The 25,734-nt window shown below is 41.4% G+C and overlaps 6 protein-coding genes across 8 annotated transcripts in view; 3 read left to right on the top strand and 3 right to left on the bottom strand.

Annotated features, from left to right (window-relative positions):
• The first annotated feature begins 1,432 nt into the window (after positions 1–1,432).
• LOC148175385 (uncharacterized) lies at positions 1,433–6,417 on the top strand. Of its 3 annotated transcripts, none has more exons than XM_088038048.1 (6): positions 1,433–1,805; positions 4,232–4,559; positions 4,613–5,152; positions 5,199–5,773; positions 5,935–6,075; positions 6,176–6,417. In XM_088038048.1, the coding sequence occupies exons 1-6, from the start codon at positions 1,749–1,751 to the stop codon at positions 6,293–6,295; spliced, it is 1,761 nt and encodes a 586-aa protein (XP_087894174.1). In that variant the 5' UTR covers positions 1,433–1,748; the 3' UTR covers positions 6,296–6,417. The 3 variants fall into 3 exon arrangements, with proteins under 3 accessions (XP_087894174.1, XP_087894173.1, XP_087894175.1); XM_088038047.1 differs by lacking the exon at positions 1,433–1,805 and adding an exon at positions 3,214–3,322; XM_088038049.1 differs by lacking the exons at positions 1,433–1,805; positions 5,935–6,075 and adding an exon at positions 3,214–3,322.
• LOC148175384 (uncharacterized) lies at positions 6,406–7,919 on the bottom strand. The gene is made up of 3 exons (XM_088038050.1): positions 7,574–7,919; positions 7,031–7,526; positions 6,406–6,981 (listed from the first exon to the last, which is right to left on the bottom strand). The coding sequence occupies exons 1-3, from the start codon at positions 7,754–7,756 to the stop codon at positions 6,503–6,505; spliced, it is 1,158 nt and encodes a 385-aa protein (XP_087894176.1). The 5' UTR covers positions 7,757–7,919; the 3' UTR covers positions 6,406–6,502.
• A 232-nt stretch (positions 7,920–8,151) lies between these two features.
• On the top strand, positions 8,152–9,498 carry Dera (deoxyribose-phosphate aldolase). Its single transcript, XM_088038051.1, has 5 exons — positions 8,152–8,344; positions 8,396–8,586; positions 8,634–8,799; positions 8,844–9,223; positions 9,269–9,498. Exons 1-5 carry the CDS (start codon positions 8,314–8,316, stop codon positions 9,473–9,475), a joined length of 975 nt encoding a protein of 324 aa, XP_087894177.1. The 5' UTR covers positions 8,152–8,313; the 3' UTR covers positions 9,476–9,498.
• Positions 9,489–11,919, bottom strand: LOC148175382 (uncharacterized). Its single transcript, XM_088038052.1, has 3 exons — positions 11,825–11,919; positions 10,084–10,814; positions 9,489–9,800 (listed from the first exon to the last, which is right to left on the bottom strand). Exons 1-3 carry the CDS (start codon positions 11,843–11,845, stop codon positions 9,644–9,646), a joined length of 909 nt encoding a protein of 302 aa, XP_087894178.1. The 5' UTR covers positions 11,846–11,919; the 3' UTR covers positions 9,489–9,643.
• A 3,417-nt stretch (positions 11,920–15,336) lies between these two features.
• On the bottom strand, positions 15,337–18,077 carry Tsr1 (Tsr1 ribosome assembly factor). Its single transcript, XM_088037238.1, has 8 exons — positions 17,885–18,077; positions 17,569–17,839; positions 17,339–17,522; positions 17,035–17,290; positions 16,860–16,989; positions 16,186–16,810; positions 15,561–16,137; positions 15,337–15,514 (listed from the first exon to the last, which is right to left on the bottom strand). The coding sequence occupies exons 1-8, from the start codon at positions 17,994–17,996 to the stop codon at positions 15,369–15,371; spliced, it is 2,301 nt and encodes a 766-aa protein (XP_087893364.1). The 5' UTR covers positions 17,997–18,077; the 3' UTR covers positions 15,337–15,368.
• Positions 18,078–18,177: 100 nt separating this feature from the next.
• Positions 18,178–25,734, top strand: part of LOC148175379 (midasin) — a 59,236-nt gene continuing 51,679 nt past the window's right edge. Inside the window, exons 1-12 of the mRNA XM_088037609.1 lie at positions 18,178–18,349; positions 18,394–18,629; positions 18,675–19,428; positions 19,477–19,640; positions 20,409–22,749; positions 22,793–23,045; positions 23,096–23,391; positions 23,440–23,909; positions 23,954–24,446; positions 24,499–24,727; positions 24,777–25,405; positions 25,457–25,585. Coding sequence (XP_087893735.1) covers positions 18,260–18,349; positions 18,394–18,629; positions 18,675–19,428; positions 19,477–19,640; positions 20,409–22,749; positions 22,793–23,045; positions 23,096–23,391; positions 23,440–23,909; positions 23,954–24,446; positions 24,499–24,727; positions 24,777–25,405; positions 25,457–25,585 — 6,084 coding nt within the window. The 5' untranslated portion in view covers positions 18,178–18,259. The remainder of the gene's footprint in view (positions 18,350–18,393; positions 18,630–18,674; positions 19,429–19,476; positions 19,641–20,408; positions 22,750–22,792; positions 23,046–23,095; positions 23,392–23,439; positions 23,910–23,953; positions 24,447–24,498; positions 24,728–24,776; positions 25,406–25,456; positions 25,586–25,734) is intronic.

Here is a 25,734-nt window from a genome sequence, read left to right as displayed (position 1 = left end):
AATGAGCGGTCTTACGTTAATTAATGGTTATTCATGTCCCGAAATAATGAACAGGAAAAGAAAAAAAATCGATATCTAGTAGGCTTGTAATTTTGTTTAGATGTTGGTACCTATAGGTTTTTGACGTTTCTGAAATGTCAGAGAACATCAAAATTAAATCTACATTTCACGGTCACTGCTGCAAAACCTCACTGTTAAAGCCATTCTGAACAATCAATATAAAGTCCGTTTTTTTTTTTTAAACCACCAACTTTGCACCCTCCCAGCACTTTACAACCGGCAACATCGTCGATGGTGACTTTTTGGTGATAAAATCAAATAGGTTAGCTGCCTAACTGACAATTTGATTACACAAAACGGCCTTTCAGGCTGTGCCGAGTCTTTTCACTATTAAATCTTTGATTTGCAATCCAACAGGCTGTAAAAAAACGTTTTTAACGGAAACACTGCCTAATTTTCAGAAATGTCAAAAATTTGACAACTATTTTCTCACTAAAAATCTCCCTAGTCAACGTTGCCGGTTGTAATGCAGGGGAAGATTGCGGTGTTGGAAGTTTTTAAAAAAAAACGGACTTTACATACACTGCTACCACCATATTTCAAATTACAAAGCCCACTACGATAAAATGAAACATATTGATATTTTGAGGATGCTTCCCACAATAATTTGCTCTCAACTGTATTAATAACCAAGGAAAATTTATCGTTGGTATCTAAACTTTAAAAAATCGGAAAAATTCGAAAAAAGAAAAAGAAATAATAAAAGAAGTGTTTGTCACGTTCACATGTATTTATTGACGTTTAAAACTAAAGCATAAATACAATAAATTTCCTTCGTTCACTTGACATAATACAATTATGAGTTTAACAATTAATTTTCGTACCTATCAGTTAAATTAATTTATTGATTGGCATATTTGCCATTAGAACGAAGGCTGAAGACTTTATTCGTCCAATATAGATTTATTTTGGAAGGTCTGTACTTTTTTTTCATATTGGTAATTCAGAGCTACCAACCCATCGAATTCCTAACTCCAAGACTTTCCAAGATGCTCATTTCTAACGTAACGGCCGCAAAAAACTGGCACAAAGTGAAAAATCTTTTAAAGTTTCACATCTGCAAATGCTTTTATCATATTCTTGGAACGCTAGCATTTGAATGTCTTCTACGGGAGGATCCTTAAGAGGTAAAAGTGGATTATCTTCTTACCTGAACGGAAAACCAGGTAAAAATTTCAGGTCTCCAAATAAGGCGAAGCGCGATAAATGTAAAATTTGTCAAATTAAGCATGTCAAAAATGACATTTCAGTGCCTGCTAGATATCCGCAGCACATGGCAGTTATGCAACAATAGTGATAATAAAGTCCGTCCCCAACCCAGCCTCCGCCTATGGCATTGTGTGGCATCCGTTATTTGAAAGACCGCGCTAGCTCGGTTCCCTCCCCACCAAAGCCAGTCCCAGAATGGCGTGGTTTGCGCTTTCGTTGCCCTGCCTGTAACTTGTCCAATTTAGCTAGCGTTGGGTGTCTTGCAAGACCCCATCACGCCCAACTGTGTGTTTTATCAATTACAAGTGTCCCACCGGCTACAACAAATTCGTTTTTTCTAAATTCGTGTCAAAAACCTATCGTCAAGTAGGCAGTGAAACCATATCGATTTCCGTACAGTGAAGCACGGTTCACATCGTACAATCAACCGATCGAGCAGTGTTCAACAATGAACGTATTTATCCAAATGGACAACAAGAATGACTACTGAAGTGAACCAAAATCTTAAAACGGAATACGTTCAAAACTCGGCACAGGTGGGTGTAGTTTGTGCTGGTGTAAGTTGGTGGTAATTTTAGGCCGTGGCCCACTAGATTGTTAGTTTAGGGCGGAGATCGTGACGTTAGCTGTGGGAGTTGCTTTTGTCCCGGTTCCAAGATAGGAGAGGAGGTCGAACTTTGGCTCCAACCAAGGGGTCGGAACTCATCCTTCTTCTTGGAGACCGAGCGATCATCCTAAATTACACTTCTTAAAAAACGATGCGATTTTGTTATCTCATTGACATACTCTCAAGGTCATCTCATACAATTGACAATAAAACAAAACAAGGTCTAGAGTGACTACATTTTTATATCCCAGGCGACTCTTCTGAATTAATTTCAATTAGACGTGTCAACAGTCCATTCTTTTTGTTGACTTTGAACGATAGCATCCAGTTCTGTAGGAAATGACAACTTTACACCTGCAGACTTGAGGTTTAACGTCTCTTGAAGACAGTTAAATTACAATAATTGAAAATTTTTCTCGGTTGAGCGGATTTTATATTTATGGTGCCGTTTTCAATTCCGCTCAGTTATTTGTTTCTCACCCCACTGATATTATTTGCAAGCATTAGGGCAGAGAAGTGTGGGTTTCCGGTTTCCGGGTCTATTACAGGGGATAAATGAATATTTCGTATTGCCTTTCATTATCATTATAAACGGGCGATTTTTTATTTTTGCATGTTTTAAATTTGTGGACTTTGATTGTCATTTGTTTACTTTATGTTGGAAACTTGTTTTTTTTTTCGACAGTTGGTACCGCATGATCTAAAAAGTTTTTAACCAGATCCGCACTTAACAGTAAATTTAGTTATTATTATTGAAGGAATTATTGAAGTAGATTTTTAGTGTTGAATAAATAACAAAATACCTCGCAAAATTATTGGATAGATGACATTTATTAGAATTGGGGTGTCTGCGCTCCACGTCTTGTCATTGTATTTTTTGTTTTTCACAGCAGCCTTGATCGACATGTAAATCGTCATTTTTTCACATAAAACCCAAACAATTTAGAAAAAACATCGAAATGAACCTTATTTCTAAATATCTTCCAATTTCGCGCCTTGCGCTTTCGAATGATATAAATAAAATTCCTGCAATTAACTGCACGTGAAGATTTTGCGTCTATCGTGTGATCCATTAAAATTCCATTCGCAGTCAGCTTTGGAAAAAAAACGCAGAATTTTTCACTGTTTTTTGTCAACCTTCAAAATGCAAGGCCTTCCTAGAATGAAAATTTAACGGATTACGCTCTGAAAATCAAAGGCACCAGTTTTTAAATTTTGAGATTCAATTTTCCATTTGAAAAATGCGGCTACCAAACTTTAATAACGAAATAAGACGAGTTTGGGAAAATCCAAATTAAAATCGGCCTCTGCGACGTTATCTTGTGTTTCAGGTGTTGATTTCGAAATTAGAAAAAAGAATGCGTGCTGACTTTTAGAAGAAAGAAAATGAAAAAGCAAAAATCGAAAATTAAATCAAAGAAAACACCTAAAAAGTCCGGTTTAATGGTTAGTACCTACTAGAGTGTAGAAATAGATTGCAGAATTAGATTTACCTAAATTCAATCACCGACATACTCATTTTATGTGTCGCCAATCGAGAGAAGAAATTTTCATACAAGACGCGAAGTTTTTCAGAATTCTCATCGATCAATAAGTTAAGGTGAAACGCTGAATGAAAAACCCCAGCATTCATATGCAAATAAGCGAAAAGCGAACGTCCGTTTTTTAGCCTTATTATTACGATTATTCTTATCAGCTCTTTCTTTACATAACTGGTGATTATCTTATCAGACAAGGAACTTTAGCATATTCAACTAGCGGAAGAGAGGTGGAGCAAGTGTCCCGTTTGCATTCAACCTTATCTGCAAGTAAGGAACAATAGACGTGTAAAGTTCAGAAAAAATCATCGGTCTTAGGTTACAACGTAACAACCGTTGGGGCGGAGGATGAAAGAATGAATAATAACAGATATTTATGCGTTTTTTCTTTTAATTGCGATACGAAACAGAAATCGATTCCGAGCGTTTTAAACGAACATCTGACGAGATTGATGATGCAGATCTGTTTAATATTCGTTCTCTGGTGCGCTCTAAATATCAGAGTATTCATTCTTCTCTATTTATGTTTGAGCATGCAAGCATTTCATATGTTTCGCAGGCGTTGGCAATCAATAGTTGGGGCCGTTGAAACTGCACGTTTTTCTTGCTGAAAAAGACTCGTTTCTTTGAGTTAACATAATTAATCACCAGCACGATTCCTGCTGTGCTGGAGCCAGATAATCCAACTCTGGACTGCTCTCACATTCCCGCACGTTGAAACCGAAGTATTTCACGCACTATAATCGTAAATCCGCGTGCACAAGACCCTCAAACATGCCTCAGCAAGGTCTAATGCCCCGCCCTGTTGTGATTGCAGGAAAACAAGCCCACCCCCTCGCCGCTCGCGCTGCTGGCCGCGACCTGCAGCAGGATCGGACCCACCTCGAGTGAACCGACGCCTCCCACCATCACCATGTCCACTACGCCTACCCCGGTTAAGAACGTGCCCGTAGCCAATCCCCAGGTGGTCAGCGTCCCCGTAGGACTACCACAGCAGATCTCACAACAACTTCTCCAGCAGCAGGGGGCGCAGATCGTCAGCGCCGCTGCAGGACAGAATCTGGCGTACAATGTTATGCAGCCCATGCAGACTGTTACCGTTGACGGGCAGGAGGCGCTCTTCATCCCTGCCATGTCGCTTGCAGGTAAAAGGACACGACGTGTGTTTATTGATTGGGTAATCACACGCTTTCGTTAGGTGGACAGCAGCCGCAGCAGATCTTCAGCCCTGGGCAGATAATCCGCGGTCCGGGTGTCCTCCCAACGAACCTCCAAACCGTGCAACTGTCCAATGGTCAAAGCGTGGCGGTTCGTCCGACGATGCCACAAGTGGTCCAGTTTCCGATGCAGCAGACTATTCCCATCCAAGTCCCGATCTCTTCAGGGAACGGCCAAACGATCTACCAGACTATACATTTCCCCGTGCAGCTGGCAACGGCGGCGGTTCCTAACATAATTCAAGCTCAACACATAATGCCACAGGTTGCAAATATCATTACACCAAGTGGTCAGTTGCAACAGGTGCAAATAGCAACCTCAGTGGCGGCGCCTCAAACACCCACGTCGGTTTCACAAAGTGCCACTGTTCAGTCGGACATCACGACGCCGCTGACTTTCACCGGGGCCAATGGACAACAGTTTACAGTGATACCTGCGACGAATTTGCAGCAAGTTAGGGGGACCAATATTATACAAGTTCCTAATATTCAAGCGATACCGACCATGCAGAACATCCCAGGTGAGATTGATGTTGAGTACTGTAAAATACTGTCTTTTGTTTCCAGGCTTAGGGAATGTCCAGGTGATCACGCAGCAGCCCGCCACTTCGCAAATTGCCGTGGGGCAGCACATCCAACAGGACCCCAACGACCCGAATAAATGGCAAGTGATACCAAACGTTGCAACCACGCAACAGACGGCGGCTCCGCTTACTCCGGGAGTGGTAGTAACGGCGACACCTCCAGAAATCAACAACAGTACTCCTGTGGGCGAGAACGGCCAAGACGGCTTACAGAAACAAAGAGTGAGGAGAGTCGCGTGTACTTGTCCCAACTGCCAAGAAGGAGAGCGCCACGCTGACAGGAAAAAACAACACATTTGTCACATCCCTGGATGTAATAAAGTTTACGGGAAGACGTCGCATTTGAGGGCACACTTGAGGTGGCACACAGGAGAGCGTCCGTTTGTCTGCAGTTGGTTGTTCTGTGGGAAGAGGTTCACCAGATCAGACGAGCTACAGAGACATCGGCGGACGCATACGGGCGAAAAACGGTTTCAATGTAACGAATGCAGTAAGAAGTTCATGAGGTCTGATCATCTCTCCAAGCATCTCAAGACGCACCAGAAACAAAGAATTACGGTAAGCAAAGGGGCACTTTGAAAGTAGTTCGTTTGTGGTACAAAGGAACTACTAGTTTCTAGGTAGTGGCGTCTGGTCTAATGGTGTAAAGATTCACATTTCATTTATTGCACCTTGTCCCCTTTTATTTATTCTAAATTTTATTTTCATTTTTTCTACAGCGAGTAAACGGAGACGACACTGATGAAGTTCAAGAAGACAAAGACGACTGGGACGCTGATGACGACCAGGCAAAACCTATGTGGATAACTGACAATAAAAACAATATAAAATATGAGATCACACAAGTTAATTACGCACAGGTAGTTAAACCATTTTTTCTTCTTTTGGTTGTGACACCAATCTTTACACCATTGCTTTGTCCGTGTTGTTTCCCCTCTCAAGAACTGTCGTTTTTTTCAGGAGGCCGCCACGTCTACGCAGTCCGCATCCTCCGACAGTTCGAGCGAGGAGAAAATGATGATCACAATAAGTACCTCTGAAGCAGACGAATTAATCATCGCGGACCCCCTCGATAGCTGAGCTTCCATTTATTTGATTGGATCTGAACGTCCTTTGTAGAGAATTGTTAAGTTATGTTTGACTGGTAGATATGCGGTTATCTACACTTTGTACAGAAGAACTATTATAAGTTTTTACTAATATATAGTCTATTTTTACATTTTTTTATTGCTTTTTATAAAAACTGTCAACCGCTCGGTATAAAATTACAAAATCGTGCCCAGCACGCTAATTTCTTATACAATGGACTTCCACCATGTGTTTTTTATAGCCCTCCCGGTAGTTAAAGGCTTCGGGACATAAATGACAACAGTACATGTTGGTCAGGTCTGAATGCACCAACCTGACGTGGTACTTCAGCGCTGATTGATTAGAATAGACTTTACCACAATGAGGGCAATTCCCGCACTGCGAACTGTGATGAGGCTGTATCTCCACAGCGCGGGAAATGTGAATATTGCCTTCACGTTGGATAACATCATCAGGGGGTTCCATGCTGTCATAGGAATCTTCTTCAATTTTGATCGATTGTTGCAAGAACTCGGAAGGACGGTCGAAAGTTGAAGGGCTTGAAGACCCCGAGGACGTGGATTTCGAGACTTTTCTCTCAAGATCCACGTCTGGGATTTTCCGGCTGATGAAAATAGACTTGGCAACGTCAGGCATTATTTGATCTTGGGCGAAGGGAAGAGATGATGGGGATTTTCCTGAAAAGTTCGATGAGACAAGATTGCGACAAAAATCGCATGAGCGTACCAGCAGACTGCGACATTAACGACCGCTCTAAGATACTCTCAGGCTTTTCCAGAGCGGCCTCTAAAATAGAACTCTGCTCAGACTTTTCGTTTACGACGACTTCAACATTTTCATTGACGTCCGCACAGTACTCTTCTTCACTCTCTTTCTTGTCGTCACAGTTGGGGGGTTCCCGAATTGTTTCTTTAGGAGAGTGGGGGCTGGCATCACTATTTATCACTTTAGACTTAGGTTTATTTGAAACTTTGATCCTTTTCACGGGTTGTTCGCCTGTTTCGCTCTTCTGCACTTTTAACTTCTTTGGGGACTTTTTTGAGTACGTCTCGTTTGTATTGTTCAGTCCAGACACTTGCAACAACTTTGCAGTTTGCAGAAATGAGGTTAACTGGTCTTCAGACACTAAGACCTCTCCATGATACATAAAATTGATTACAGCGATCAAATCAGTGTACAAAACGTCTTTCAAAATAATAATCGGATGGGAGCATGGATTTTCCTGCAATACAACTGTTAGTTCTGAGAGGTTAGAATCTAAGGGGGTACCTTAAAAACCGTGCGAAAATACGGACTACATGCTGACAAAATAAACTTGTGCGCTTTCACACTGATTCCTTCGGATGTTAACGTGACATCTGCGAGGTCTTCTGTGTTTTGCAGACTTTCAAAAGCGTTGAGAATATTGTTATGAAAATTGTTCCATTTCAAACAGAATTGTTTTGAAGTCATTATCTTTCGGAGCTGTGCGGCTTAACATTGAAGGGTCATTTACCACACATTTAACTTAAAATTATCAAAAAATCGGTAATTAACTCGAAATGAAAATAACCACGTATTAAAATAAAAACGAAAACATTCGCCAAATGTCATACTTGTCACTTGTCACTTGTCATGGCTTGCGAAGTTTTTTCGCGAGTGCAAATTACCAGCTGTGACGCAAACACGAAAATACCAAACTAACGAAAACGGAGCTGTGAAATTCAACTTATGTAACGAAGCGGTGATGTTGGAAAAATTTATTCAAAAACTGTGTCATTTTTGAGTTTTTTATCAACGCGAAATTATTCAGTTTTTTGTGATACCAACTGTCCGGCAAAAATCGCCTCGGGTAACAAATCAATGTCACACTGACAGATGTCACTGTCACTACTTTAGGTTAGGTTTATCTGTCACATTTTGTTATCATTGTTTATTTATACGAAATACATGCTCTTACCACTCTTATCGTTTTATTTCAAACGTCATTGTCTTATCATGTACTTCTAAAACAACAATTTTCATTAAAAATGCTCGAGCGAAACCCAGGCTGTGAGTTAGGTAAAAAAACCTTCTGTAACCTTGTGGGCCCCTTAACATTGCGTGTTTCAGACTTAGGTTGGCTGAACAAAGTCGCTATAAACCTGAACGCTGTGAACACGGCCGTTGAAGACATCCTCAGCTCACGGGAATTAAAGAATGAGCACAGAGCGGCCTGGTTGCTAAAGGCGATCACTTGTATTGACTTGACGACTTTGGGTGGAGATGACACTGCGAGTAATGTCTCCAGGCTGTGTCACAAGGTAGTAAGGTATCTTCTAGTACCACTAAACTAGCTCTGGTTGTGTAGGCAACAAAGCCATTACCTGAAGATTTGCTGAATGAGCTGGGCTTTGAATACGGCCCCGATTGTCCCATCAGAACAGCAGCGATCTGTGTGTACCCATCAAGAGTTGAGGACGCTGTGAGAACCTTGAGAAAACTGAACGTTTACGATAAAATTAACGTCGCTTCAGGTATTCTTGGTTGTTTGAAAATGTAAATTTAGTGATGATTTTAGTCGCGACTGGGTTCCCTAGTGGGCAAATGCCTCTGAAAACGCGCCTTGAGGAGATTCGATACGCTGTCGAGAAAGGAGCGACTGAGATCGACATCGTCATCGACAGAAGTCTTGTTCTTACAGGACAATGGGAGCTGCTATATCAAGAAATCCAACAGATGAAAGAAGCTTGTGGGCCGAAGGCCCACATGAAAAGCATCCTTGCCACGGGAGAATTAGGAACTTTGGACAATGTGTACAAGGCGTCTTTGGTTGCGATGATGGCAGGCTCAGATTTCATAAAAACGTCTACTGGTAAAGAAAGCATCAACGCGACTTTACAGTTTGGGCTCGTCATGGCCAGAGCCATTAGAGAGTACTACGATAAGTTTAATTATAAGGTAATAAATCTGCACCTTTGTTGAAACCTAACGGTGTGATTCTAGGTTGGTTTGAAGCCAGCCGGCGGTATTAGAACTGGGAATGATGCAATTTCTTGGTTGGTGATGGTAAAAGAAGTGTTGGGGGACGAGTGGCTCAGCAGCGAGTTGTTCCGTTTCGGGGCCTCGGGACTTCTGGGTGATATAGAATACAACTTGTTTAAGTACGCGACGAAGTATTACCCAGTTGCATACGAATTCACAATGGGGTGAAATAAATTGGGGGTTTATTAAAACGTATATTTTATACAATAAACAATAGATAACAAGAGAGTAAAAACTAACATCTCTCAAGAGCTACACTAGCGACTAAAACCAATATAAAACATTGATTTGTACAAAAACAATAGCGTTATTTGAGCGTGTTTTAGCTAAAACTGGTTAATATTTGCCGAAATTTCCGTCAGCGTGATAACCATCGTGGGGATGTGCGTCATAGTTGACCATTTGCAATTTTCCGTGTTTGTCGTAGAAACCGAAATGACCCTTCACAATCCCCTCTTTATCTCTTTCTTCATATCTGAACTGCCTGTTGTGACTGTAAACAACAAAATACGTGAGTACGTAATTATCTGGTTCGTGCAAGGTTACTGTATTACACTTCCTGATGTCTTTCCTAGTGCGCAATCAAAAGTATGTAATATCGTGACGGGGTACGCAAGTGACCCCATTCATGTCGTTTACACGCTTGAAAGATTAATAAAGCAGTCATGTGGAGAAATAATTAACGCGATTTGTGTTAAGAATGAAGGTTGCGTCTCAAGCCAGAAAGACTGATTAGAAGCATGTAGTGTTAGTAAAAGAAAGGCCATGCAAGTTACCCCTTGCCAGTGTCATAGCCCCACTTGTAGCTGTGGGGCCCATCATGCCCCGCCATGTGAAACTCCTGGCGCTCGCCATGAGGAGTATGAGTAAGAGCCGAAGAACCGCCGAAAGCTGCTGTTAGATCAGCACTGGCCCCTCCGAAACCTCCATGCTTCTCGGTTTCGAAATCGGCATGAAAAGCCTTAGGCTGCGCAAATTGTACCTGCAGTTCCTTCTTATTTTCTTGTTTAGCGAGATTGTCGTACACCTTGCTCAACGCTTTCTGTTTTGCAATAAACTGTTTCTCTTCAATGGGCTCAAGGATGATTTCCTGCTTAGGCTTGCTGGAATAAGGCTTACTCTTAACATGGATATCTTTATTGAACTTCTTTGGATAATAATTGGTCGGGATGTTTTGTTGGGTGAGGGACGCGGGAACCTCGTAGAAGAACTTGGGGTCGTTGTCAGGGTTCCAGGATTTCTCAGCGGGAGCGATGAGGTCCTGCGCCGGAATCGGGACTTCGTAGTAGTTGGGTTCGGCGTTGTATTGAGGAGCTTTAAGAGCAGTGTTCAAGTCAGGGACGTAGAAAGGGACTTCAGAAGCTTCGGTTTTAGGCAACTGGAGATTAGTCGGGATAACGAATGCTTCGTAGCTCGGATTGTAACTGTCAGCCTCCTCGGTTTGGTACTGTGGGCTTTTTGTGGTCGGTAAAGCTCTTGCTATCGAATTGATAGCAATGCAGTACACCTGAAAGTCACAAAATTATTTCCGCATCTCGCGCTAAGTGGTGCTCACTTTCTTTTTTTAGCACTTGTTGTGTAATTAGAATTGATATTCAAAAAGCGATGTCCTTTTATGAAAACACTTATGTAAGCGACAAGACAAATGATCATAAAAGTAAAGGGCAACGAGATATCTTCAGCCAACACCTACATTATTGGGTCAAAAGCCACATTCTCAAAAACAGTATTACGAGACGGTTGAAAGACTTGCTTTCATTTTCGATCATATCGAGACAACCTTTCACTTTTTTTAAAATAAACAGTGCATTTCTCTAGCAGTGAACTTGAGATGGATATGACTTTCTCCCCATTTCTTTCAATCGCGGTTACGGTGGCTGATCTAATTCAATGCGTGGATAAAAAACGAGAGAGATTAGGAACTGGAAACACGTAATTCCGGCAAAACACAATAAACTGGTTCTGCGATTAGCACATGACTCAGTTTCACTTTCAATGATAAGAACCGATTTATTTTAATTTAAGTTAATTGCGACTCTAATTTAAATTCCGGCAACGTCCAATTAAAGCCTCGCGAAATTACAGCGCCAATTGAAAATAAAGACATCGATCTTGCATGCCATAAACCACGGCAATTATGTTAAATCCACTTAGCAATTAAAATGAGTGACCTTGCGGCTACCTTTGTTGCGCGTCTACCAAAAAGAACCAGAGTGGTAAAATCCCATTTTTTGCGCAGTAAACAGGCCTTGAAGAACGTTACAAGACTTTACATAATTCTGGAAGAATTATTATGATGGAGTTGAGAAAGTCGCCCGAAAAACGAAAGTATTTTGGCATTGGCCATCGGACGCTCCCTGAAGAGCGTGCCCGGAAAAATCCACTTCCTGATTCGTGCCGTTTTTCTGTTCTAATAATCTGAATCCGATTCCTGATGCATGAATTTCACTTTCTGTTTTTTGCAAATTTGTTTCCGCCTAGACTCAGCTTTTTAAATTCAAAGTCTTAAGAACTTACCAGTTTATTTAGAAAACCCATTGCTAATGTAAACACCAAACACTGTCTCACTGCGGAACTACAACAATAAATATAAACATGATCCTCCTTTCTAAGCTCTTATATAGCTTACCATTTCTCCCGCGCCGATTTTCGTACGTCATCTAAAAATTACTCGGGCAATTTCGTTTTCTTTTGTGTCGGTCCAGTTTGCGAGTTTGTGCAAAAAAACGCGTTTTTAAACAATAAGTAAAAGTTCATCTCTATTATCACCTTTTAGGAAAGTGAAAAACCAACGTCTAGCGTTGATATCGATGGAGACATTTCTTGTAAAAATTTCATGTCAACTTTCACGTAATATCGCACGTGGTTGGATTTTGCAGGATTTATTCAAATGCGAGCATTAGAATAATCAGGAAACGGAAAAAATTAATAATGTTCGATATTAGCGCGGTTTTGCATATTAGTTTCTTGTCAATTTTTGCAGTGTTCAATTTAAATTACGCTCGATTTGAATTCGTTTATTTATTCATAGTAGAAAGTCCGGTATGTGAGGAAATTGGATTTTTAACTTAAGAAAACTCGATCCGATTGATCAGTGAAATTTGAGAAAATCGATCACTGAAAGTGAGGATGTCACTAAATCATTCCATTGCGCAATTTTCCGAAAAAATTACCGGAAACGGTTCATGTTTGACTTTTCACATTTTTATTGCAGTGGTTTTTAAGCTCGCAATTTTACAGTTTATGAAAACGAAAATACCAGTTCTGTCTCAGCAACTTTCATCGACAAAAATTCAAAAAGTTATGCAATCATTTTTAATACAATAATTAATTTGAGGTCTGTTCTTTGTTTTGTGAGAAGAATTGTATTGGACATTTTATGCTAATTTGTTTTGAGCAACGTAACCTTAACCTACCGGTATTTGCTCATTTATTTATTTATATTTCGTGTAACCAAAGCAGTTTGGAATTTTACCGGGTCATTGTATCTTCCTCGTTTTTGGGGACAGGATTTTTGCTCCAATGCGGTAATTACCACGAAATTTTAGCACAGTTTAGGTGTGAAATTTTTCGAAATTCCCGCGGTGAAATTCGAATTCATCTCCGTCATTTGAAATAATTTGAAACAAATAAGCAGTTTCATTGTATGACATAACATTGCAATTGCCCATACAATGAATATTTTTATCTCCATAAATTGTGGTTATTTTAATGAACCATGAAAACATAAAAATACGCATTGTTTCAAACCAATTATGTCTTAAAACAAACTAGAAAGTTCTTCATTTTTATGGCAACGATATTAAAATTTGAAATATTACAAAACCCTTCACTTAAGCAACGATTAAATTCCGATTTTCAAATTCATTTTTTTTCGTTTCAATCAGAACAAAAACTTATTTTGTCGCGCGTTTCTCGGAACAGATCAATAATGATAACAGATTGTCATTGTTGAACTTTCACAAATAAATATGCAAAAACGACTCTTTGTGATTGCTTACAATTATATTGAAACTGGAAAAACAATCAAGCAATTCCAGACTGGCTGGCAATAAATTGAAAGGCCGTACGATATGCTAATTCTAATTTCACAGTAAATTGCTTAGATTTGTTATTAACTAATTACGACTTTATCAAAATTTGTAGCAATGCGTGGAATAAAGGTCATAATTAATTATCTAATTATTCTGAGTATGCATACTAAAAATTACGAATTTATCACCAATTCGCATGTGAAACACGACAGTCTCTTGGATATTCAATTTTATTGTTGGTATCAGCGATCGTTAAATTTTATGACAATTGTTTTTACCTGATCTGACGCATTTAAATTAGTTTTGGTGTGGCGTATTTTATGTCAATATTTCAAAAACTTGAGTCGTGCGTTTTGCTGAATTTAATCGAGTTTAAGCGAGGAATCACGACGTTGGAATCCTATTTTCCAGAACTAATACATTTTATTTTGAAAATTTTTGGGATGCTCAAAATTCAGCATGAAAAAGTTTTTAGTTTGTCAGGCTTCCATTCTCAATTTTGTTAATTTCCACATTGTTGAAGTTTTAGGATTCTTAAACTTTTTTGGTTTTTACCCAGTTTTTATTTATAGACGTTTAGTTTCTTATTTCTAAGTTTTTCAAGCTTCTAAATAACTAAACTTTGTCAGTTCTTCGGTTTCAGGTTTTTTTGATTTTTGATATTCTCCAATTTCTATTGTCTTCTTCTTGAATTTTCTAGATTTTCCTTAGAATCTGTAGACTCTTTTGTTTTTTTTTTAATTCCTGAATGCCATGGATTTCAATTTTTTCTAAATTTTATTAATTTCTGTACTTTTTCTAGATCCCTCCGAGATTCCTAAAACTTTTTCCATGGTCTTTCTTTATTATACATCTTTATTTTTTGATATTTTTGAGATTCCTAATTTTTTTAAAATAATTTAACTTCATGTTTCTTATGAGAAGCGCGAAATTTGAATTCCTTCGTTCAACAATAATTCAAGATTCATTTTCTCTGTTTTGCAACACGTTTCTAAAGATGCATTTGTGTTGGCGTGTGTCCGGTAATGAGCGCAAGTTTTTCATGAATAGAAATTACCCAGGAAATTGTTCCAATTCTTATTCCGATTACATAACAATCAAATGTTATGTATTGATTATAACATTTTTTACACTCTTTTATGTAAGTAATTAAACTGTCTCTGATGATAAAACAAAATCCTTTGTAAAGTAAACTTTCGCCTCTCATGGAGCATAAAAGCTGCAAATTCACAAGCCGAAAATGAGCTCGTGTCCATTTTAAACAAGTCCTTTTTCTCATTACTCTCCATCCAATTAACTCAAGTTTGTTTAACCACTCCGGCTGTTTGTTTTGTTTACTCAAAGAAACGATCTCTAATAAGAGTTGTCTTAATTAGCGGCGATCTCGTTGTGGTTTTTCAATTTCTAGTTCAATAACATTTCCACAAATTGAGCGTTCAATTAACATTGACAATGAAGAAGCACGATTATCTAATAACACTGGAAAAAATCGTGATCGGGCAGGAAATTTCCGTATCCCCGGTTTTTTCGATTCGACGTAGTTTCAATAACAATTAGAGATCATAATTTTCCGGGTGACACGGATTCATAGAATACAAAAAACATCCGTGTTCGTTTTAATTCGCATTATCTATAAAATTTACATCTTTTGCCCAACAAGGTGTTATTTTCTTCCGCATATAGCACGAGATGGCCGCAATAAAACGTTTTATATTCTTGTGACTCACTTTTCGTACCTTTCTTCTTCAGGACAATGAAGATGTTATCAATTGAAAAGCGCACAAAGACGGATTTAAAAATTCAAGGTCCTGTTTTTTAAACGAAATGGCCATCAGTGTGATTAAAAAGATTTAATTTAAGTGAGTGGTAATTAGTCGAGATGCGGAAGATAACCAGAAGCCTTCACTTAACATTTCTGAATAACTTCCCACGTTGGTAATTGCTCAGGTAGCGATGTGATAATTTTTGTGTCCTCTTCGGTAATTAAACAGAGACTAATTTGTAGCATTTATTCAACAATAAATAATTTACATGTCCATTTCTTCGCTCGCGACGCTCACCACGAGGTCCTCGTAGCTCCACTTAGGAAACACTCTCTTGTACAAATTCAACAGAACGGTGTCTTGAGACTTCAACTGCCCATCAAACACGCACTTGACGTGACCATGGGTACCTAAAATCAAGCTCAAGTGACACTTTACCAATCGATTCGACCCTACCTAGAGGCTCTTTAATGTGTCCAGTGCGCCCCATCTTCGTCCGCAGTTTGCACGGTTTGAAATAGACAATATCCTCTCTGTTGAAGAACAGAAATCGGATCACAGCCGATCGCTTGTAGATCTTGAAAGGGTGTCCCGATAAAACGATCCGTTTCAATATGATCCTATCGGGATTACAGGAGAGGAGACTTCCCGTCGCCACTAGCGTCAACTGTCCGTTTTCTTCCCTGTAGCAAAGAACGGGAGACGGCGGAAACTGTATCCGCCCGAAGAAAGTCGCCACCGCGGTGGACTCTGGCTGGAAGAAACGCTCGAATTTGTGCTTCTGTCCATTTGTGTGCTGACTGAAAATGGGGTTGGTGGCAAAGCGCCTGTAGCCACACTGGAAAATTAGCCTCTCCTTGGATTTGATGGGGAGGGAAAAATTAGGGGTGCGTTTCAACACGACGTTGATCGCAGACATTTTATATTCGTGAGGGAGCAACCCGAAGAGGATCAAAGGAGAGGAGAGTTTCTCGAAGTTTGCCCACAACAACTGGGAAACTTGTTTCACGTGGACGGTGAGGTACCATCCTGGCTGTGGGTCAAACTTATTATTGCCTGATTATTGACTATCCAGACTTACTTTAGCACCATCGACGTCCTCTTGTTCCTTCAGTACCCTCTTCTTGGTCCGATCAAAATTTTGGAACTGGAAGATTCTCGCGTAGTCGAACGGTAAGTTCTCTTTAGGATCCCACGGGGACGTGCGGAAACTCTCCAGTCCTCTATATTTCTGGAACCTGACTCTCGCTGGTTGATCCAGAGGCGTGTCGACTTCATCAGGGAACATTCTATCGCTCTTTGCAGCCTTCAACTTCTCCAATTCTTGTCGTTCCTCGAGCAAGTCCATCTCCTGATCGTACTTCTCGTCGTTGGGAGCCACCTCTGACTCCGTCATTGTTTCGAATTCTTCGTGCTCAGAGTCGGATTTCTCTTCAGACATGGCCTCCATCTCTGATTCTTCGTCTGAATCGACATCGTCTTGGAACTCGGCGTCGTCGTCTGGGATCCACGCTGCTTGGTACTCTGACCACCCTTTGGGGACCTTTTTAACTTTCTTCCCTTTCTCTGCCATTTCTAGTTCTTCGTTTGTTGGCCAGGTTTGTTCAGCGTCCATAGGATCGGGGACGTTTTCAGCGTCTAAAGACTCTTGTTTCGCCGGGTCTGCTCGATCTAAAACTCTATCAGACTCCACAGTGCTTTTATCCCTAGAAAAAAAGTTGTAGACAAATATTGGACGTAATCGATTCGTCATACTTGTAGGGGTCAGACGGAGCGTCTATTTGAGACAACTGAAAATCGCCGATTCCCGGTAAGTGGACGAGGCTATTAACAGACAGTGGAGAACCTCGCAAATAACCCGTCACCTTCAAGGTTCCATAAGGGCCTGAAATGGGGGCGTGAGAACAGTCACGAGGAGGCTAATTCTAACCTGAATCATCTGGAGTAAACTCTACTTTTTCAGAGTAGATGTGGGGTCTTCTGTCTCGGTACAACACAGTTCTTCGTTTTTGGTTTCCAATTTTTCTCAGTAAGTTTATACAGTCTGTATCATTATCTACAGATATGATTTTTTCGTCGGGGAGCCACTTGGAGGTTAATTTTTGCACTTGTTGCTTGTAGTCATTTCTTCTTTTCTGGGTGATATTTTCCAGGTCTGTGACAGCAATGACGGGAGTTGGGAGACCCTAAAGCACACAGTTGGCATAAGTGTTGAATGAATTTTACGATAAAACCTGTGAAAATGAAGACATGAGGATGTTTTGCCCCCATTTGTCGATCAAAGTGTCTTCATCAACACCTCCTGAAGTGGACAATAGAAAGACTACAGTGTCGCAAACTTTCAGTGCATCTAAGACAGCCAGTTCATTGTCAGTAGTGGGAACCACAAAGGAAAATCTCTGCTTAAATCGTGGGGTACTAAAAAAAAATGATTGAAGGGGTTTCTCACATGAGTCTCTCTTACCAAATGTGTGTTACTCCAGAGGGGCTCTTGTTAACAACAGCCTCAGTGTCACATTTCACCAAACGCTCTAAAACCTCCGCAGGATCCGTATGTTTGTTCAAAGGCAGCAAACAGACCAAAAACGGGGCATAATCGAGCCCACCTAAAGACCTTTTTTTACTCAACACTTCATTGCGCTTGTTTTGGCGGATTTGCAAAGCTTGATGACGTCTTTCCTCTCGATTTAAAGCTCGTTTCGCCTTTTTCGATAGAGTTTTCACGTTGATTTTACCTAGAGCATCAAAATGTGAAACTGGACACAACCTCAAATACCAACCTTTGATGTCGCTAGTGATCGACCCTTTGGATCGGTGTCGACCATGCTTATGAGACTTGTTAGTTTGTTTCAAAAGACCCGGTCTGTGGGTCTGTACTTTATCAACTCCCATTAACTTTCCAATTTTGAGGCCACGTGCAAATTGACACAACACCACACCACCGTCAATAACAATACGTAAAACCTTCAAAGAGAAAAGTTACTACGTTTCAGCCAATCACGCTTCCGTATTTTTGTTGTTGTGTTGGCTGCTATGTAATCACGCATGCGCATTCTGTTGTCGAGAAGTTAAGTCCACCGCGTGTTTTGAGGAGGTTAGTCTTAGTTCTAGTGTGTCAGTGTTCGTTCAATCGGGTTTATAACTAGTTTTAAAACATGACGAACACGTGTAAAGAAAGTGAGGGGCTTCTGAAGACTTTACGGACGTTTTGTGATGTCAACGAGCAGTTCTCTATTGCTTTTAAGGTAACAGCAATTTGTGCAATCCATGTTTTGAACGAAAATTTTAGTTAACCGAGAAGAACAAGAGTTTGGATCGAAACCAAAAAAATGACTTACATTTGCATTACATCGCGCGGCGGCTTATTACAGTTCCCGGCTATTTCCACGATGTGTGCACGCATTTTTGTGAATTCTTAGCAAAAATTGTGTCTTTTTCCACATCTCGCGTTTTTAACAGTGAGCACCACAGACAAAACTGCGTTCTTTTAGGGAAGATAGTGCAAATGAGAGATGACTTGCAATGGTAGTGTCGTTACGTTTGTAGCTCCATCTAAATATTGTTTTCTAGGTGCGCCACTAAGTATTTTGAAACCAATCCCGCTCCTTTTATTTCTGAGGATCACAGCCCCGCTAAAAAGGCGAAAATGGCGGAGAATGTGGCAATAACCGATTTGGAAGTCGTCGAGAGTTGTTATCTCTTACTTCGAAGCAACCCTTCTTGGTATGAGAAACAATGGGACTGGTCAGAGTTCATAGAAAACTACTTAAGCCACTCTGAGGAAAAAGTCAGATGGGTTGCCTGTCATTGCATTGCCACAGTCACCCACATGAGTGAAAAAGAGCTACAAGTTTTTGTAGTCTCGAAAGTCTCATTAAAATCCCACCAAACCTTCACTTGCGTCTACAACTTAAAATCAACTTTGGTTGAATCGGAACAGACTATAAGCCTAGACCAACATCCTCACGTCTCTGTTAAAGTTGAGCCCAGTGACGTTGTCAACATCTCTGGTGTTTACATCCCCAGAATTCTTTCTTGTTATCGCACTGAAGACACTTTAGTTCCTGTTGACTCTACCTGTAACAACCTGAAGAAAATTGCAATGGGGCTCTCATCAAACAGAGCTGTTTGTCTTCAAGGTCCTGTGGGTTGTGGTAAGACCACTCTAGTAGAACACATCGCGAAGAAAACGGGGCGAAAATTAGGGGAGAATTTCATCAAAGTGCAATTAGGAGATCAGACTGATAGTAAGATGTTATTGGGGACATACAGATGTACGGATATTCCAGGGGAATTTGTGTGGCAGCCCGGGGTTCTGACACAGGTATTTTCGCGTGGTTTTATAAAATTAGATTTAAACGATGGGTTTTAGGCTGTTGTTGAGGGACATTGGTTGTTGCTGGAGGATATTGACTCAGCTAGTATGGATATAGCTTCTGTTTTGTCCAGCTTGTTGGAAAATGAGAGTTTGACTGTTCCGGGATACCGGGATTCTGTCGCTGTGAGTCCGGGATTCCAGTTGTTTTTCACACAAAGGTGAGTTTAGAAGATTTTCTTAACACTTGCACTTTCGTATTGTTGACTTTCATGTGAAATAGAAAAGTTATTGTACTTTAAATTGGCGGAAAACTAGCTGTTTTGAATCGATCATGGTTTTACTTGCTCAAAATTCGGGTAACTGATATGCAGTTACCGCAGTCGTCTAAAATGTTGAACTTGCATTTGAAAAATATTAAAGTAAATTTTGTTGAGAACCAAAAAACCAAAATGGAAAACTACAGCTAATATCTCTAAGTATAAAATAGTAGATTTTGTTATACGGCTGAAAAGTGATACTTTTTGTCGAGAAATTAAATTAATAGCGAGGCGAAGCGTAGCGTAGCCGAGCGTATGCAAAATTGGGAGACAGCAAAGCCACTTTTCAGCCAAATAACAAATCCAACTTTTTTTTCAAACGTTAAATTCAGTTCCACAGCCGTCAATGAGTAAACGCAAATTAAACTAAAAACATGGATCGCTATGCATGTAGTTGTCATTGATGACATTTACTGTGAAAAATGTTCCTTTCAAAGAGTTTTAAATATTAACAAGATTTTTTTAGTTTATTTAATAAGTCCATAATTCCGCTATATTATAAATAATTCTGCTGTCCAATCTGATTAAACTACAACAAGCTCGTTAAACTTTGACGAGTTTCTCCAACAAACTTCGTATCAAGAGACTTCAACTTTACTAGTTTCTTATGTGTTTCATCAGACGACGCTCTTTTATTTTCTTCTCGTTCTTAACTAAATCTAATTTCAGGCTCGTATCAACAATCACAGGCCACCACAAAAAACACTCAAACGCCATGACTCTTCTTGAAAAGCACGTCCTTCAAGTCAACATCGATTCATTATCCCCTGAAGAACTTAAAGAAATCCTCATTACTCTTCACCCGCGGTTTACGACAATCGCCGATCGCATGATCAGCGTTTTTTATCTCTTTAAAGAGAACATCTTTAAAACAACTCGATTGATCTCAACGAGAGATTTCTTCAAATGGTGCTCGAGAGCGGCATCTGATTTTAATATTAGTAGCCAAAGTAGTGCTCTCAAGGTGCTTCAAGACGCCATCGATGTGTTTTGTTGTTCTTTTTCTAAACCGGACGAAGCGTTGAATTTGGCTAAGGAAATTAGCACACATTTGGGGATTATTAACGAGAAAGCTGAGTACTTTTTGAAGAGTTACAAACCGACAATTAAACTAACTCCAGGGACGTTGGAAGTTGGGCGTGCTACTATCGCGCGAGATGGCGAGGTGTTGTCTTATCGTCAGAGTTACTACTTCACGCGGCCTTCAGCGGTCTTGCTGGAACGCGTAATGTGTTGCGTACAGTTGAACGAACCTGTGCTTTTGGTTGGGGAGACCGGAACAGGGAAGACTTCTTCAGTTCAATATTTAGCGAACGCTATCGGACAAAAGCTTGTGGTTATTAACATGAACCAACAATCGGACTCGGCGGATTTGCTTGGTGGTTACAAACCCGTGGATCTTAAATTCGTAGTCAATCCGATAAAACAAGAATTTGAAACAGTTTTCTGTCAATACTTCCAAGTTGAACCAAACCGCACGTTCTTAGGGCACATTGCGTATTGTTATAACGAGCAACGATACTCGGACCTGGTGAAGTTGATGACTAAAAGCTACGAAGCCGCGATAGCTCGACTTTCAAAACCATCAGCGGCGAAGAAGGAGTTGCTACCGTTGTGGCAAGCTGTTGGAGAGAAGCTCCACAAGATAAGTTTACAACTCAGACAGAAGAGTTCTTTAGCGTTTGCTTTCATCGAGGGAAGTTTAGTCAGAGCTGTGGAGAACGGCTACTGGGTCTTGCTAGACGAGATCAATTTAGCCAACGCGGAGACTTTAGAGTGTCTTTCTGGGCTGCTTGAAGGGAGCCAGGGCTCGTTGTGTCTTCTCGAACGTGGCGATAAACAACCTGTGAAAAGACACCCGAATTTCACCCTGTTTGCTTGTATGAACCCTTCGACTGACGTGGGGAAGAAGGATTTGCCTGCAGGGCTACGGAACCGCTTTACCGAGTTCTTCGTCGATGAGTTGACTCAGAAAAACGATCTTTTACTCTTGGTTGGGAGCTACCTGGACGCGTTTTCGTTAAAAGACACCGAAGTCAATAAGATCGTTGAGTTTTATCTCAAAGTTCGGAAGGAAGCGGAAACTGTTCTGACGGACGGTTTGGGGCACAAACCTCATTTCTCTCTGCGGTCGTTGTGTCGGGCTTTGATGATCGCCGCAAGAAACCCGTGCGGGATGGTCAAGAAGAGTTTGTACGAAGCCTTCTGCTTGAGTTTCTTAACCCAGTTGGACTCTTCTTCTTACGTTGCGGTGGAGAAAATGATTGGCAAGTATTTGATTGGGGACGAAAAAGCCTTGAAGGCGGTAGTGAAGCAGTCCATTCCGCCCCCGAAAGACAACCCGGACGATTACGTACAGTTTGAGGGCTATTGGGTTCATAAAGGCGACCTCGAGGGTGTCACACCGGAAGACTACATCCTCACTACTTCCGTTAGAAAGAACTTGAAGGACTTGGTGCGCATCGTGTCGATTGGACGATTACCAGTCCTCCTCCAAGGTGACACCTCCGTTGGCAAGACTAGTCTAATTACGTTCCTAGCCAAATCAAGTGGAAATAAGTGTGTGCGGATTAACAACCACGAGCACACAGACCTCCAGGAATACATCGGTTCCTACGTCGCGGACTCCGAAGGGAAACTCGTCTTCAGAGAAGGCCTGCTTGTCGAAGCCATGCGGAAAGGCCATTGGATCATCTTAGACGAGCTCAATCTCGCTCCAACTGACGTCCTCGAGGCTTTAAACAGAGTTCTCGACGACAATCGCGAGTTGTTCATCCCTGAAACTCAAGAAACGGTTAAAGCGAGTGCTAACTTCATGCTCTTCGCCACTCAGAATCCTCCAGGTTCGTATGGAGGCCGTAAAATGTTGTCTCGTGCATTCAGGAATCGATTCGTGGAGCTCCATTTCAACGAGATTCCTCCTCACGAGCTGGAGTTTATTTTGCATAAGCGGTGTCAGATGGCTCCGTCTTATGCGAAGAAGATGATCAACGTCATGACGGAGCTCCAGGTGGGTTTTGTGGTTGTGGTTCTTTGTCTGATTTTGGTTGTAGATGAGGAGACGTGGCTCTGCGGCGTTTGCGGGGAAAAAAGGGTTCATTACTCTCCGGGATTTGTTCCGTTGGGGCGAACGGTACCGTCTTGCGAAGATTTCCGATAAATTGTACGATTGGGACCAACATTTGGCGGATGAAGGCTACCTTGTTTTAGCAGGGAGGGTACGAAAACTCGAGGAGAAAAAGGAGATAATTGAAGTCCTTCAGAAACAGTTGAAACGTAAGGTCGAACCTTGCCATCTCTTCACCCGTAAGCCTCCTAAAACTTTGTCTTTTATTCTCCTTATTTTTACTTTTAAGTTTCGGAAAAGACTTCGACGATTACTCGAGACATCTTAACGAAGATCCAAGAGAACAGCCACAGGTACCCTAACATTGTCTGGACTTACAACATGAGACAATTGGCGGTTCTGGTAGCTAAAGCCTTCCAGTTCAAAGAGCCTGTGCTTCTGGTCGGTGAGACCGGAGGCGGGAAGACCACAGTCTGTCAGTTGATCGCTGAGTTGAACCAACAACAACTGTTATCAGTGAACTGTCACATGCACACGGAAAGCAGCGATTTCATTGGTGGATTGCGTCCAGTGAGAGACCACGTGGTAAGTTCAAAAACTACCGATTGGTGGGGTTTAACACGTGACTTTTAGGGTGAAGAAATCAACAAGTTGTTTGAGTGGGTCGATGGGCCACTCATCCAAGCCATGCTAAAAGGCAACGTTTTCTTGGCTGATGAAATTTCGCTGGCGGATGATAGTGTCTTGGAGCGTCTCAACTCGCTTTTAGAACCAGAACGGTCTTTGCTCTTGGCCGAGAAGGGCGCAGACATTAACAATTTGAACAACTCGGAACTTATAGTGGCCAATCCAACCTTCTACTTCGTTGGAACTATGAACCCCGGCGGGGACTTTGGTAAAAAGGAACTCTCTCCGGCTCTGCGCAATCGTTTTACTGAAATCTGGTGTGAATCTTGCACTGATCGGGACGATCAAATCGCAATCATTGAACAAAATATCCAAGAGGGAATTTCGTTTGGGAATCAGCAGGATGGGTCTAGTGGTGTCGGAAAAAAGATCATGGATTTCGTTGACTGGTTCAAAAAGACGGAGATTGGAAAGAGGTGGGTTTAACTTTAAGTTTGAAAGGTTCTGATTGGATTTTTAGATGCACTGTGAGCATTCGCGACATTCTTACTTGGGTGGCTTTCATCAACAAATGTTCCGAGAAGATTGGAGTACCGGAGGCGTACCATCACGGGGCACACTTAACATTCCTCGATGGTCTCGGTTCGGGGATCACAGGCACAGAGAATTTAGTGGCGTTGGAGAAATTTCACCGTCAGAGTGCGGCCTTCATCAAGTCTCAGCTCCAAACCCAAATATCCTCAACTCCGAAACTGAGCATCGAGGAGACTTGCACCCACTTCGGAGTCCCACCGTTTTACATAGACTTTGGGGGTGAGCCCCCGGGAACCAACCCCTTCTCGTTCAACGCGCCCACAACGACCTACAACACGTTGCGACTCCTCCGAGGGATGCAACTGAACAAAGCCATTTTACTAGAAGGCAGCCCTGGAGTGGGCAAAACCAGCCTCGTTACGGCTCTGGCCAAAGCTGCCCGTCATAAAATTTTCAGGGTTAATTTGTCGGACCAGACAGTAAGTTCGTTTGTTTGTTTGTTTGTGGTGTTAATCTCATTGTTTATTTAAGGATATTTCGGATTTGTTTGGGGCTGATTTACCACTGGAAGGGGGCACTGGTGGTCAGTTTTGTTGGCGCGATGGCCCGCTTCTCCAAGCACTAAAAGACGGGCATTGGATTTTGTTGGACGAGTTGAATTTGGCGTCGCAGTCAGTTTTGGAGGGGTTGAATGCGTGTTTGGATCATCGCGGGGAGATTTTTATACCCGAGTTAGGAAAGACGTTCCACGTGAAGACAGGTAGTAAATTCCGTCGTTTTGGAGGGTTTTTATGTGTTTTTTCTTACAGGGACACGGTTCTTCGCGTGTCAGAACCCGTTGAAACAAGGCGGGTCTCGCCGAGGGTTGCCACAGTCGTTCCTAAACCGGTTTATCCAAGTTTATGTGACTCCCCTAACGGATGGCGATTTGGGTCTCATTTTAAAGAACCAGTTTCCGGGTGTCCCCTCGGAATTGCTTGATAAAATGTTAAAATTTAATTCCCGAATCCACCAGGAACTGGCAAGTCACTCCTTCGGTAACAAGGGATCTCCTTGGGAGTTCAACTTGCGTGACCTAACCCGTTGGTGCGAAGCCACAATCTATCATTATAACTCAAACCCCAGCGACGACAGATTTCACCAACCTGAATGTCTAGTTCACTTAATTTACGCCGATCGCATGAGAACATTAAGTGATAAAACTACGGTCAACGAGATATTTGCGGAAGTTTTCGAGCGCGAAATTTCAGGAGACGCTCCAATTTTCTACGTGAATAATGAAAAAGTCTTTATCGGCGACGTGAGTCTGAATAGAAATAGCTCTGGCATTGACGCGGACGTGATCAGCCAAGATAAGAGCTGTCTAGTTTTGAGAAGTCAGTTGCCAGTTTTGAGAAGTTTAGCGTACTGTGTTAATCTCAACTGGATGAGTTTGTTGGTAAGTTTGACAGAGAAAACCGACGAGTTTTATTGGAGAGTGCTGTTCCAGGTGGGCCCTTCGGCGTCGGGGAAGAGCGCAGTAGTACGAGCTTTGGCTAACATCATCGGGAAAAGTTTGAAAACTTTGCCGGTGACGTCCGCGATGGATACCACTGATATTCTTGGAGGATTTGAACAGGTTAGTGCACAAATCTAGTGGAAATTTCAAATTTCGCGCTTTATGATGACAAAAAAAGCGTCCAGTCGCCTTTGATTTAACGTCAAATCTGATGAAAAATGACGTGTGAATGGTAATTTAAGGCGCGAAATTTGAATATTTTTGGTGTG

The sequence above is a fragment of the Gnatocerus cornutus genome, chromosome 5, assembly GCF_029298725.1.
Source record: "Gnatocerus cornutus isolate USDA-ARS CGAHR chromosome 5, icGnaCorn1.1, whole genome shotgun sequence".
Taxonomy (NCBI): Eukaryota; Metazoa; Arthropoda; class Insecta; order Coleoptera; family Tenebrionidae; genus Gnatocerus; species Gnatocerus cornutus.
This window is presented reverse-complemented; position numbering and strand designations above follow the sequence as displayed.

Bases quoted from the DNA above. Each gene is read 5' to 3' on its own strand.
- LOC148175382 (XM_088038052.1), bottom strand. From the start codon at position 11,845: ATGGGTTTTCTAAATAAACTG. The intron at 10,815-11,824 runs GTAAGTTCTTAA...TGTGACTTTCAG, and splicing joins TGGGTTTTCTAAATAAACTG to GTGTACTGCATTGCTATCAA. The intron at 9,801-10,083 runs GTAACTTGCATG...TGTTGTTTACAG, and splicing joins GGCTATGACACTGGCAAGGG to TCACAACAGGCAGTTCAGAT.
- Tsr1 (XM_088037238.1), bottom strand. From the start codon at position 17,996: ATGGGAGTTGATAAAGTACAGACCCACAGACCGGGTCTTTTGAAACAA. The intron at 16,138-16,185 runs GTAAGTCTGGAT...TTTGACCCACAG, and splicing joins AGGACGTCGATGGTGCTAAA to CCAGGATGGTACCTCACCGT. The intron at 15,515-15,560 runs GTAGGGTCGAAT...GCTTGATTTTAG, and splicing joins ACACATTAAAGAGCCTCTAG to GTACCCATGGTCACGTCAAG.
- Dera (XM_088038051.1), top strand. From the start codon at position 8,314: ATGCTCGAGCGAAACCCAGGCTGTGAGTTAG. The intron at 8,587-8,633 runs GTAGTAAGGTAT...CTGGTTGTGTAG, and splicing joins TCTCCAGGCTGTGTCACAAG to GCAACAAAGCCATTACCTGA. The intron at 8,800-8,843 runs GTATTCTTGGTT...TGATGATTTTAG, and splicing joins TAAAATTAACGTCGCTTCAG to TCGCGACTGGGTTCCCTAGT.
- LOC148175385 (XM_088038047.1), top strand. From the start codon at position 3,263: ATGAAAAAGCAAAAATCGAAAATTAAATCAAAGAAAACACCTAAAAAG. The intron at 5,153-5,198 runs GTGAGATTGATG...TTTTGTTTCCAG, and splicing joins GACCATGCAGAACATCCCAG to GCTTAGGGAATGTCCAGGTG. The intron at 6,076-6,175 runs GTAGTTAAACCA...CGTTTTTTTCAG, and splicing joins CACAAGTTAATTACGCACAG to GAGGCCGCCACGTCTACGCA.
- LOC148175384 (XM_088038050.1), bottom strand. From the start codon at position 7,756: ATGACTTCAAAACAATTCTGTTTGAAATGGAACAATTTTCATAACAAT. The intron at 7,527-7,573 runs GTACCCCCTTAG...GTTGTATTGCAG, and splicing joins ATTTTCGCACGGTTTTTAAG to GAAAATCCATGCTCCCATCC. The intron at 6,982-7,030 runs GTACGCTCATGC...CGAACTTTTCAG, and splicing joins GTTAATGTCGCAGTCTGCTG to GAAAATCCCCATCATCTCTT.